The following is a 12,267-nucleotide window of genomic DNA, read 5'->3' as shown; positions in this document are numbered from 1 at the left end:
CGTTGACTAGAATGAAGGCCTAATTCACCCAGCCATCAGAGAAAAGCTTCCCGTCTTTTAGGGCATAGCAGGCAGACAAGGAGATTGTTTCAGGGGCAAAATGAATCATTTCCCGGCATCATACAGACTACTTCAGATGACCCAATGCAATGATTTTATCCAGTTACCCTGTCAGGTGTGGAACAGTTAAAAGGGGCCCTAAAATTCACTCTTGGTAGTGTTTTGTGCCAAAAATGAAGAAAGAGGTGTGGGGGTAGGGAATGTGGGATGTACATTCTGCTCTGTGCCAGGTCATGAGCTGGGACCACAGAAGCAAACATACAATAGAATGGATAGTCGTGATACAGGGGGCTGAGTGCTAAGTGGTGAAGGGAAAAAAAGTGTGGTGAGAACACAAATTGGCAAGGGAAGTCTTCCCAGAGGAGGTGAGATGTTGTGAGTTAGGCTTTGAAGCATGACCAGGAGTACTCCAAGGAAAAAAGGGCTGAAAAGGTATACAAGAGAAATACATGTTGAGAAATGGCAGTCTACCTGAGTGGTTGGAGCCTTTGAAGTACCTGCTTAGAAGCATTGCAGATGATACAGAGAGACGGAGGAGTGCACATCTATATAGCACATATGCCAGACACTGTGGGAAAGCACCCTGGGGCTGCCACAGCCAATGACCACACACTGGATTAATGCAACAGAAATTCATCCTTTCACAGTTCTGGAGATCAGAAGTTCAAAATCAAGGTGTTGGCAGGGCCATGCTCCCTCTGAAGGCTAGAGAAGGATCTATCCTTGCCTCTTCTAGCTTCTGGTAGCTTCAGGTGTCCCTTGGCTTGTGGCTGCATCACTCCAATCCCTGCCTCCTTCCCTATTCACATGCCCTTCTCTTCTCTCTGTATGTTTGTCTCCCTCTGTGTGTCTCACATAACGGGACTTGTCCTTGGATTTAGGACCCACCTGCACAATCCAGGGATGATTTCATCTCAAGAGCCTTAGCTTAATTACATCTACACAGACCTCTTTTCCAAATGAGATCATATTTACAGGTTCTGGTGATTAAGACGTGCGCATATCTTTTGAGAGGCCACCATTCAATGCACTATAGGGCTTCCCATCCGTTATCTGATTTAATCCTCAGAACTTTGAGGGGCAGACACTACTATTACTCCCCTTTGCAGAAGTGGACACTTGTTGAAACAGTTAAAGGTAAACTTTACGGGAGCAGGGACCTCACTGTCCTCCTCAGCACTGTACGCCCAGTGTGTAGAATTCTCTCTGGCACATGTAAGCGCTTAATATTTAGTGAATAAATGCTTTATGAGAAGTATAGCATAAGCTACGATCCCAGGCCATACTTTAGAGAGTTAGACTCCTGACTATATTACTTAATTAGCTGTGTGACCTTGAGAAGATTATGTAACCTCTCTGTGCCTTAGTCTAAAAAGTGTAAATGTACCATCTTGTAGGGCTGTTGTAAGGATAAATCCACTTGAATGGATAAAGATGTGGCACATATATACAATGGAATATTACTCATAAAAAGAAATGAAATTGAGTTATTTGTAGTGAGGTGGATGGACCTAGAGTCTGTCATACAGAGTGAAGTAAGTCAGAAAGAGAAAAACAAACACTGTGTGCTAACACATATATATGGAATCTAAAAAAAAAAAAATGGTCATGAAGAACCTAGGGGCAGGACAGGAATAAAGATGCAGACCTACTAGAGAATGGACTTGAGGACACGGGGAGGGGAAAGGGTAAGCTGGGATGAAGTGAGAGAGTGGCATGGACATATATAAACTACCAAACGTAAAATAGATAGCTAGTGGGAAGCAGCTGCATAGCACAGGGAGATCAGCTTGGTGCTCTATGACCACCTAGAGGGGTGGGATAGGGTGGGAGGGTGGGAAGGAGATGCAAGAGGGAAGAGATATGGGGATATATGTATATGTATAGCTGATTCACTTTGTTATAAAGCAGGAACTAACACACCATTGTAAAGCAATTATACTCCAATAACGATGTTAAAAAAAAAAAAGAATAGATCCACATCCAGTGCTGAGAAGATTGGCTGGCACAAAATCAGTGCTTAGTAAATGGAAGTGTGCTGTATTATTCCACACTGCCTCTCAGGAGGGGAGGCATACAGGTGGTGGTTAATTAGAGTGCTCTGGGAAAAGTGTCTCAGGAGCGGTGAGCAGACAGGGCAGTGGCTAAATACCACCTGAAGACTTTGAGTAAGAGAAGAAACTTGACCTGGGTCTAGGATGAGCAGGAGCTTGACGGACTTGGGAGGGGAAGCTGGCATTCTTGGCAGAGAGACCAGGAGGTGCCGGAGCTTCGAGGTGGGGGAAATGAGGGTGCAATCAGACAGTGGGGGAGGGGTTGGGGCTGAAGAGGCAAATCGAGTTTCCATCAGGAAGGGCCTTGTCTGCTCTGTAACGAGTTCAGACTTGACCCTGTAGGTGTGATGGCTCATTCACCAAGGAAGCAGCATGCTCAGGTTGGCTTGTTAGAAAGTCTAGGGTGGTCTTAGAAACCGGGAGGCTGGAGGCCAGGAGAGCATCAGGGAGGCCGCTGCATGCAGGGGTGAGGTGATGGTGGTCCTACCCAGGGAAGTTATGATGAAGATGGTGGAGAGAAGTGAACAAACCACACCAGAGGCAGGAGCTCCGGGAAATGGTGGCTGATGAGTGGGGCTGGGGAGAGAAGTGGGATGGATGACAGGGTTGGCTGCAGGAGGGCGAGGTCCAGAGGCGAGTGGGCAGAGCTGCTTCCCACCACAGCTGAGGGGAAGACAGCAGGCTGGTTCTGGCATGGTGAGTTCAAGGTGCCCTTGAGGTACCTCAAAGCATTGTTCATACTTATCTTTTACTAAATGTGGGACCTGAAGCAAGTCACCTAACCTCTCAGAGCCTCAGTTTCTCCATCAGCAAAATGGGGTTAAGAATTCTACTTTCTTCATATGATGGTGGTGTTATTAGTATACGGTAAGCTCCCAATAACTCTTAGCATATTTTGTTACTGTGACTACCACTACTGCTGCTATTATCACTATATGGAGGTGTGGATCACAGGGCGGTCACGATGACTGCCATTTCAGTGCACCTTCACCAGAGGCCCTGGCTGCACATGCTGTTTTAAGTTCTTCCTCGATTCTCTCCCTGACCTATGCTCAAAAGCTGGAGGAGAGACCTTGGCCAGGTCTTAGCTGATACTAACCCAAATCCTGAGTTTTTTCAAGGTTAAGGTACTTTATTTTGAGCATGTGTATGGGCGGGTGGTGGAAGGGGTTGAGACTAGGGGCTGGAGAAGTACAGATATTTCAGTGCCCCACCCCATCCCATGTGATGTGGTTTGGACCAGGTTGAGTGTCTGCGTGTGTGTATGTGGGGAGAAGGGGTGTGCATGTGTGTGTGTTCACGTGTATAAGGGTGTGTTCATCCTCCAGGTCTTAAGTCAATTCAGCATTTCAGTTCAGGAAATGTTTACGGGTGCCCCCCACTGTGGGAGCCATGGTGCTGGGTACAGAGGAGAGGATGAGATTGCTGGCTGCCCAGTGCACCCCCAGCAGAGGGAGGGCTCAGAGGTATGAGGAGGTAAGGACGGCATGGTGGGTCCCATCAGGGCAGCCCAAGCAGGCTCCAGGTACAGAGCAGGGCAGGATCAGGTGTTCAGGGAAGGGGCCCCAGGGCTGGACCAGGAGGTTGATGAGGAAGGACACGGTAGTGGGGATGGTGTGTTCCAGGGCTGGGCAAGGCACGGATAAGCATGACAGCAGGAGCCCTCAGCAGCCTGGGGGTGGGGGGCGGCTGGAGGGTGGCAGAGGGAGGCCAGGCTGAGCAGGACGTTACCTGGAAAGCACTGGATGGAAGCTGGAGAAAGCTCCTCTCCTGGGCAGGACTAGGGTAATCTTGGTCTCCGAAGGCCTATAGGGCCTCACCTCAGCACTCTTTCCCCCTTGCCCCTCCTCCCATCTCAGTCAGACTGCTTCTTCCAGGTCCACTGAGACCCTGAGCTCCTCTTCTTTTTAGGAGTTTGGGGCTGTGCCTCAGTCTAGGTGGCTCTGGCCCAGGGTCTTCATGTGTGGGGCTCCTTCTCCCACCCCTGCCCACCATATCCGAGGCTCCCCTCCTATTCGCTGTTCCAGATCCTGCTGTGGTCTTGTTTTGAAGTTATTTATTTGGTGATTTGCTAGTTCAGCGTCTGACCCTCTCCCTGTATGGCGGCATCTGGCTCACAGTGGGCCCTTTAATAAACATGTGCTGAGTGAATGAAGGGATGAGCAGGGAAATGGGGAGCAGGGAGGACCAGATCTCTAAGGAAACACTCAAATCAGCATCTAGAACTTGTTTATTTCTAATCCCAGGCTGTTACATTCAGGAGGTAAAGCCAAGGGCTTTAGAATGTTTCCAAGCAACAAGGTTATATAAACGGAGTCAATCAATATTGATGTGCTGCTGGCTTTCACATTCAGAGGTGCTCTATGGGGGAAGTGGGGACTGCTCTCCCAGGTCCTCTGAGGCTCCCCTGCCACATCGGGAGCTTTGCTGCAGGGACCAAGCACTAAGACCTCTGACTTCCAAGAATCTAATCCGTTGGAAAGGGAGAGGCCAGCTTCAGGATGCCCCACGGAGACCCGCCTTCAGGAAAAAATCTCACCCTGGAACCAATCAGAAACCTTGGTCTCCCCATCCCACCCCAGCCAATAGCCAACACTGACTCTGTCATTAAGAACAGGAATCCAGACCCAGCTCAACATCCTCCTTTCTCCCGGGGGTCAGCCCCTTCTTCCTTCCTTTTCACACCACTCTGCTCACCTCCCAGGCCTTCTCAAGCCATTGACCCCTTCTACCCTTATAGCCCCAGGTCTGGCCTATTTAGGGCATATATCCTGGTGCATCAGCCTCCCTGCCTCCAGTGTTGCCCCTGCAAACCCGCTTCCATGTCCACCTCCCTCCTCCCTTCCCCCACCATACCATCTTTCCAAAACGTAATTCTAATTCTGTCATTCCCTTGCTTAAAACCTTCAGGGGCTCTCTGCCACCCTGGAGATAAAGCCCAAGTTTTAGCTTGGTCCTTCCTTATCTATTCTCTTCCTACCTACCCGTTGCCCAAGGCCTGTCTCTCCCTCAATTGCATCCTCCAGACCCGCCATGACAAACCATATGATGTTTCCAGAACAGCCCCAGCTTCTACACTGTGTCATGTGTGACTTTCCCGCTCAGAACCTTCTTCCTCCCCTATCCTGGCATTCTTCCCTGAAGTCACTTCCGGAGTCACCTCCCACAGGAGGCCTTCCCTGATCTCCCCACCCGCAGGCTGGTTAGGTCCAGCCGCCCTCTGTGCCGATGTCCTCACTCACGGCGCCACCCTTGTGTTACAAGTGCCTGTGTCCTCCTGTCCACCTCTCCCCCGCCCTGTGGGCTGTGAAGCCTTGAGGGAGGGCTTGTGCCCGATTCACAGCCCTGAACTCTCTGACCTCCACAGGCTCTTAAGGAATGACCGACCTCTAGTTGTTGCAGAAGTTACCAAGATTCAGGGCGGGGAGGCAGACTTATCTTCACCTAAAACGGCCTCCCGTCACCCTCGTTCTGGGGCTATGGAACACGTGGCAGAAGTTAGCCTTGCTCGGAAGAATGCCCTGAGGTGGGCTGCACCCCTGGCGTCCCAGTCAGCAGCAGACCTTGACTCTGATGGTCGTATAGGCCACCTGCCTGGGATCTGTGTCCCGCGCTCTTCTGGATACTTGCCTGCACACAGCAACTGCCTTGGGATCTGATGTAATTGGTCTGAGAGCTTAAAACCCTGCCCAGGTGATTCTAAGCTCAAGAACCCTCATACATAGTCATACTGGAGTAGTCGTTCTCATGTCTTGTTGTACATTAAAATCACCTGGAGAGTGTCCTGGACCCACCATCCCTGACCAGGTAAATCAGAATCCAATGGGGTGGTGGCCGTCTAGGCATCAGCACGGAATCCTTTAGGATCCTCCCTCTCTCTCTCCTCTCCTCCCTCTTTTCTTTTTTCAGAAACATTTGCTGTGCTCACCCCGTCAAGCCATAGGAGTGCTATGGTGAATCAGATCCTGCCCCTCCTAGGTGGAGGCTGTTAACTCAGGGCTGTTAGGAATGAAAGAGGTCCCCCCCAACACACACCAAAAAAAAAAAAAAAAAAAACACCATAAAGGGAACCTGTCTCACAGCCAGCCTGCCGGGCCCTGCTTCAGCTCCCAGCGCCATCACCAGCCTGCTGGGAACCAGGAGAAACGTCCAGCCCTGCCTGGGGACGCCCACTCTGGAGTCTTGTCCTGCTTCCGAGTCAGTTAAGAGGCCTGGCTCTCTGCTCAGTCGGAGATTGGGGCTGTATGGGGTCCTTTGGAGGGGGAGCTCTCTGAGGGTTCCCCCAGATCCTGCATCAGGTCGTGGCAGGGCGGGCTGCAGCTCTCGACTTTTCCTTTGCATGTTCAAGGTCTGCGACCATGGAGGCGACTGTGAGTGTGTCTGTCCCAGTCTTGGGGGCAGCTTTGATGAGGGGATGCTAGCAGGAGTTTAAGGTCCATTTGACAAAGTCAGCTGGAGCTCTGGGTATTTTTTAGAAAGTTGAGGTAAAATTCACATACCATAACGTAGAGTGAAAAATCCAGTGGCATTGAGTACATTCACAGTTGTTGTGCAACTATCACCTTGATCTAGTTCCAAAATGTTTTCATTACCCCAAAAGGAAACTCTATCCCCATTAGCAGTCATTCCCTATTCCCCGCATCCCAGCCCCTGGCAACCACCAGTCTGCACTCTGTCTCTATGGATTTACCTATTCTGGATCTTTTGTACAAATGGAATCATACAATATGTGGCCTTGCATTTAGCATGTTTTCGAGGTCCATCCACATTTGTACGAGAACTTCATTCCTTTTTATTGCTAAATAATATTCTATTGTACAGATAGACCACAATTCGTTTATCCATTCATCAGTTGTACCACTTTGTACACAGGCGGTGGGATGGGGCCAGTGCAAACCTGGAGGTGCCTCTGAAATTAGCTACTTAGTCCTTTCTGGTAAATCCTGGTGGTGACTTCAGTTTGTTTGGTGTTATATTTTTTTAAAAGCTTACTTATTGATAATGGTTAGGAGCTGGGCTTTCACTATGAGCAATTTGGAGACCATTAGATGCTTCCGAGCAGAGAAGGGACATGCCTTGACTTCAAGTTTGAATGGACTTCTCAGGTTGCTGTGTGTGAATACATGTAGGGGTCGAGGAGGCCCCTAGTTAGAAGGAAGTTTCAGTACTGCAGGTGAGAGGTGATGATGGCTTTGGCCACAAAAGAGATGATTTAGGGGGTCAGAAGTGATTGGATTATGGATGTGTTGGAAGGCAGAAATGACAGCTTCTGCTGGTAACTAGGATGTAGAATGTGAGAAAAGGAGAGGGTCAGAGTTGACTTCAAACTTTTTGGCCTGAGTGACTGCAAAGGTGGGGTTGACATTTCCTGAGATGGGTAAAAATGTGGGGCACGGAGCAGGTTTGGGATGGGAGGGAAGCAGGAGTTTGGTTTGAGAACGCACTTCAGGTGAGTCCTGGACGTCCAAGTGGAGGTGGAATAAGCACTGATACCTGAGACTGGAATTCAGCAGTGGCAGGGAGGGAGGTGATGGAAGGCAGAAGCCCCATACATGAGGGCTTCACGATCGTCCCTCTGCCCCCACAGAATTAACAGGAAAAGTAAATGGGGAGGGGGTGGAAATCACACATTGGGCCAAGACAGAGCTTCCGAGAGTTTCTGGAAGAAGGGGACACCGAGGCCCAAAGACTGCAGATGGTTTGCTCAGGCTCACGCTCCAAGTTGGTGACAGAACTGAAACAGAGCTGGTTCTTTGGGCCCCTGGCCACCCCCTACTCTTTCTAACATACCAGGCTGCCTATCGGCTCTGGGTTTCGAAGGCTGCACCATGTGGACTGAAGGCAGGCAAGCTGAGGCTGGAGGATTCTGTTTTGTTTTCTCCAGGTCACCATCCTCGTCAGCCTGGCCCTAGCTTTCCTCGCCTGCATCGTGTTCCTGGTGGTTTACAAAGCCTTCACCTATGACCACAGCTGCCCAGAAGGATTTGTCTATAAGGTAAGGGGCTTCTGGCAGGGGAGTGGCCCAGGTGACTGTCAGCTTCAATTAAAGGGTTTATCAATGTCTTCTTTTCATTGACATTTAAATTCTGGGTATGGCAACCTCCCTACAGACTGTTTAAAATGTAATATGTGTCCAAAGAAAATGGAAACACTAATTTGAAAAGGTACATGCACCCCAATGTCCATAGCAGCATTATTTACAATAGCCAAGACATGGAAGCAACCTAAGTGTCCATCCATGATGAATGGATAAGGAAGATGTGGTACATATATACAATGGAATAGTATTCAGCCACAAAAAGAATGAAAGTTTGCCATTTGCAGCAATATGGATGGACTTGGAGGGTATTATGCTACATGAAATAAGTCAGACAGAGAAAGACAAATGCTGTATGATATCACTTGTATGTGGACTCTAAAAAATACATCAAACTAGTAAATATAACATAAATGGAATAGACTCACATATATAGAGAACAAACTAGTGGTTACCAGTGCAGAGAGAGAAATAGGGAGGGGCAAGATAGGGGTAGGGGATTTAAAAGTACAAACTACTATGTGTAAAATAAGCAAGTTGTAATGATATATTGTACAGCACAGGGAATATAGCCAATATTTTATACTAACTATAAATATAGAAATTGTGACTCATGAAACTATACACCTGAAACTTATAAAATATGATAAATCAACTATACCTCAATAAAAAAGAAAACTTATGCACTCAATAAAGGCGTTGAAATACATAAAAAAGTTAGTATAAAGAAATGCATAAGTAACACCAAAACAAAACTGATGGTGGCAATCTAAAATTATTTTCTAAAAAGTTGTATCTTCACAATAAATTTTGATATGAAATAAAAAATTACAAGAAAGAAAAGTCCTATATGTCTGGCAAGGAGTTTTCAGGCTTGCATGAAGGACTTGGTCTCAGGTAGGCAGTAGAGGGCCTCCTCCCAGCTGGCCCTCGCTCCGGACTGCCCATCCGCATCTGGGAGCGCTCACTCCTGCTCCAAATAGACTGTTCCGCCTCCAGAGCGCTCTGCCTAGGTGTGAGTCTTTCTGGTTTTTAAAAAAAAAAATTTTTTTTATTAGTTTCTGCTTTATAACAAAGTGAATCAGTCATACATATACATCCGTTCCCACATCCCTTCCCTCATGCATCTCCCTCCCTCCCACCCTCCCCATCCCACCCCTCCAGGCCATCACAAAGCACCGAGCTGATCTCCCTGTGCTCTGCGGCTGCTTCCCACCATCTATCTACCTCACGTTTGGTAGTGTATACATGTCCATGCCTCTCTTTCGCTTTGTCACAGCTTACACTTCCCCCTCCCCATATCCTCAGTCTTTCTGGTTTGACAGCTGGTTTCTTGTTCCTGCAGAGACGTGAAGACAGGGAGCAAAGCTTCTGAGGTGGCCTCCCCCAATCCTGCAGCTGGGCCCTTTGCCCGTCACCGTCACTCTGATTGTGCTCCTTCCCTTGCAAAACTGAACTGGCTGCATGAGCCCCAGGCATCCCCTCGCCCCTCTGAGCCTCAGGTTTCTTGCCTGCAATGGGCGTCAATAATGTCTGCCCACAGGATTTTGGAGAAAATTTAAGCAAAATCGGTCAGCGAAGGGCCTGCTAGAGAATGGGCTCTCGACAGATGTGAGTGGTAGTAACATTTCAGAGCTGAAACGAATATTTATAAATTACCATTTACTGGGTACCCATTATATGTCACCTCCTTCCTAGACATTTTCATAAACAGTATCTCAGTTGAGCTCTCCACCCATTCTGAAAACTAGGTTTTATTGCCTCCATTTTACATCTGAGGAAACAGAGATTAAGAGCGTTTTGTTATGAGTTTTCTAAGACATCACAGATGTTATGTTTCAAAGTGAGGGAATCAAATGGAGACTGTTCTGTCTTAAAAACACATCCTGGGCTTCCCTGGTGGCGCAGTGGTTGAGAGTCCACCTGCTAATGCAGGGGACACGGGTTCGCGCCCCGGTCCGGGAAGATCCCACATGCCGCAGAGTGGCTGGGCCCGTGACCCATGGCCGCTGAGCTTGCGCTCTGCAACGGGAGAGGCCACAACAGTGAGAGGCCTGCATACCGCAAAAAATAAAAAACCCACAAAAAAACCCCCAAAACCCCACATGTCCTTTGGTGCTGCTACATGACTTCCTAAGATGACATTTTTGTTAGAAGCTGAGGTTCTGAAAGATTGGCAACAACTGTCAATAGGAGACAATGGAATAAACTATGATGTATCTGCACAATGGAATTTCAAACAACTGTGAAAATGAGTGAGGGGGGGCTCCAGACATGGACACAGAATACCCTCCAGGATAATAGTGAAGAAAAAAAGGTGCTACGTTTGAGTGAGAAAAGGGGAGGTCAGGGATGTTTACTTCTATTTTCAGAAAGAAATTCTGGATGAATAAATTTAAAAAACTAAGAAAAATGGTGACTCAGGTGGGCAGGGAGGGGACAGAAAGAATCGGGGTGGGGAGCAAGGCTTCTCTGGATGTATCTTGCTCTACATTCGTCCTTGATGTGTATCAATGTTTGATGTATTTGTAAAAAATAAATAAATAAAAAGTAATCGCTGAAATTAAAAACAAGCTAAAATCTAGCTGTATATCAAGTTGGGAACATAAACTTGCCAAGAAAATAAATATTCCAAATGACTGTAGAATGCAGTATATTGACTGTACACCCTCAGTGGACTATATTCTAAGGACACAGAGAGCCGCAGAGAAACCCTATAGTTCCTTCAGTAGTCTAACTATTACTCATAATATTGCTGTTATTTTGTGACCATTTGATATATATTGTAGGATAATGCAAATATATAATTATATTAATGTTGTCAGGAACCAAGGCTTTTGGTATAAGAGAAAAGAGTTACAACTATCCAATCAAGGGAATGAAATGGACAGCAATTGGCTGCAGGCAATGGCCCAGAGAAGGAGTTAGGGGATGGGTGAATCAGCCAGGTAAAGAGCTACCAACCGTGTCTACTGTAACCCCACAGTCAGTAAGCAGAGGATGTTGACCTTGAATTAGTATCATCATCAGCTTCTTCCCTCCCTCTCTCTCCCTTTTTCTTTCTTTCTTTCTCTTTCTTTCTTTCTTTCTTTCTTTCTTTCTTTCTTTCTTTCTTTCTTTCTTTCTTTTCTTTACTTTTTATTGAGGTGTAATTGGCATATAACATTATATTAGTTTCAGGTGTACAACATAATGATTCAATATTTGTATATATTGCAGAATAATCACCACTATATGTCTAGTTAACATCCATCACCCTGCATAGTTGCAAATTTTTTTTCTTGTGATGAGAACTTTTAAGATCTACTCTATTAGCAACTTTCAAAAATGCAACTTTCAGTATTATTAACTACAGTCACCATGCTATGCATTACATCTCCAGGACTTATTTATTTTATAACTGGAAATTTGTACCTTTTGACCACCTTCACCCATTTCTCCTACCACCTCTGGGAACCTACAACCTAGCATCAGGTTAGTTTCTTCTGGCTTCAAGTAGGTGGCAGCTTTGATGATGGTGATGACGCTGGGGAAAGCCTGATGAGGGCCAGGCACAGGCCAGGTACCATCCCCTGCCCTCTGGCTGAGAGCCTGGCGTGCCTGTGGCCCCCAGGTGGGGTGGCCGTGTTGCAGGGCGGGTTGGAAGCGGTCCACTGAGCTGCCCCTGACTCTGTCTCTCTCTTCCCCAGCACAAGCGCTGTATCCCGGCCTCCCTGGATGCTTACTACTCATCCCAGGACCCCAGTTCCAGAAGCCGCTTCTACACGGTCATCAGCCACTACAGCGTGGCCAAGCAGAGCACTGCCCGGGCCATCGGGCCGTGGCTGTCGGCAGCCGCCGTCATCCACGAGCCCAAGCCGCCCAAGACCCAGGGCCATTAGAGGCCCACCCCCAGCCAGAATCGGGGGCGGAGAGGGGGACCCCCGTGGGCTAAGCCAAGCTCCAGTTACAAGACAACACTGTACTCCCGGGATATGGGGGCGGGGGTGGGGCCGGGGGTGGGGGTTGGGATCTCACCGAAAATCTCCTGCACTGGAGTTGTCTGAATCAATATTTCTTTTCGTCCTTTGGTATGGTTGATTCGTCCCCGAGTCAGGCTCATGTACAAAGGCATGT

The 12,267-nt window shown here is 47.9% G+C and overlaps 1 protein-coding gene across 1 annotated transcript in view; it reads left to right on the top strand.

The window, feature by feature from the left end:
* Positions 1-12,032, top strand: part of NSG2 (neuronal vesicle trafficking associated 2) — a 56,680-nt gene extending 44,648 nt beyond the window's left edge. The window contains exons 3-4 of the mRNA XM_060092515.1: positions 7,999-8,109; positions 11,841-12,032. Coding sequence (XP_059948498.1) covers positions 7,999-8,109; positions 11,841-12,032 — 303 coding nt within the window. The remainder of the gene's footprint in view (positions 1-7,998; positions 8,110-11,840) is intronic.
* Positions 12,033-12,267: the final 235 nt, after the last annotated feature.

This window comes from Mesoplodon densirostris, chromosome 3, assembly GCF_025265405.1.
Source record: "Mesoplodon densirostris isolate mMesDen1 chromosome 3, mMesDen1 primary haplotype, whole genome shotgun sequence".
NCBI classification, from domain to species: domain Eukaryota; kingdom Metazoa; phylum Chordata; class Mammalia; order Artiodactyla; family Ziphiidae; genus Mesoplodon; species Mesoplodon densirostris.
This window is presented reverse-complemented; position numbering and strand designations above follow the sequence as displayed.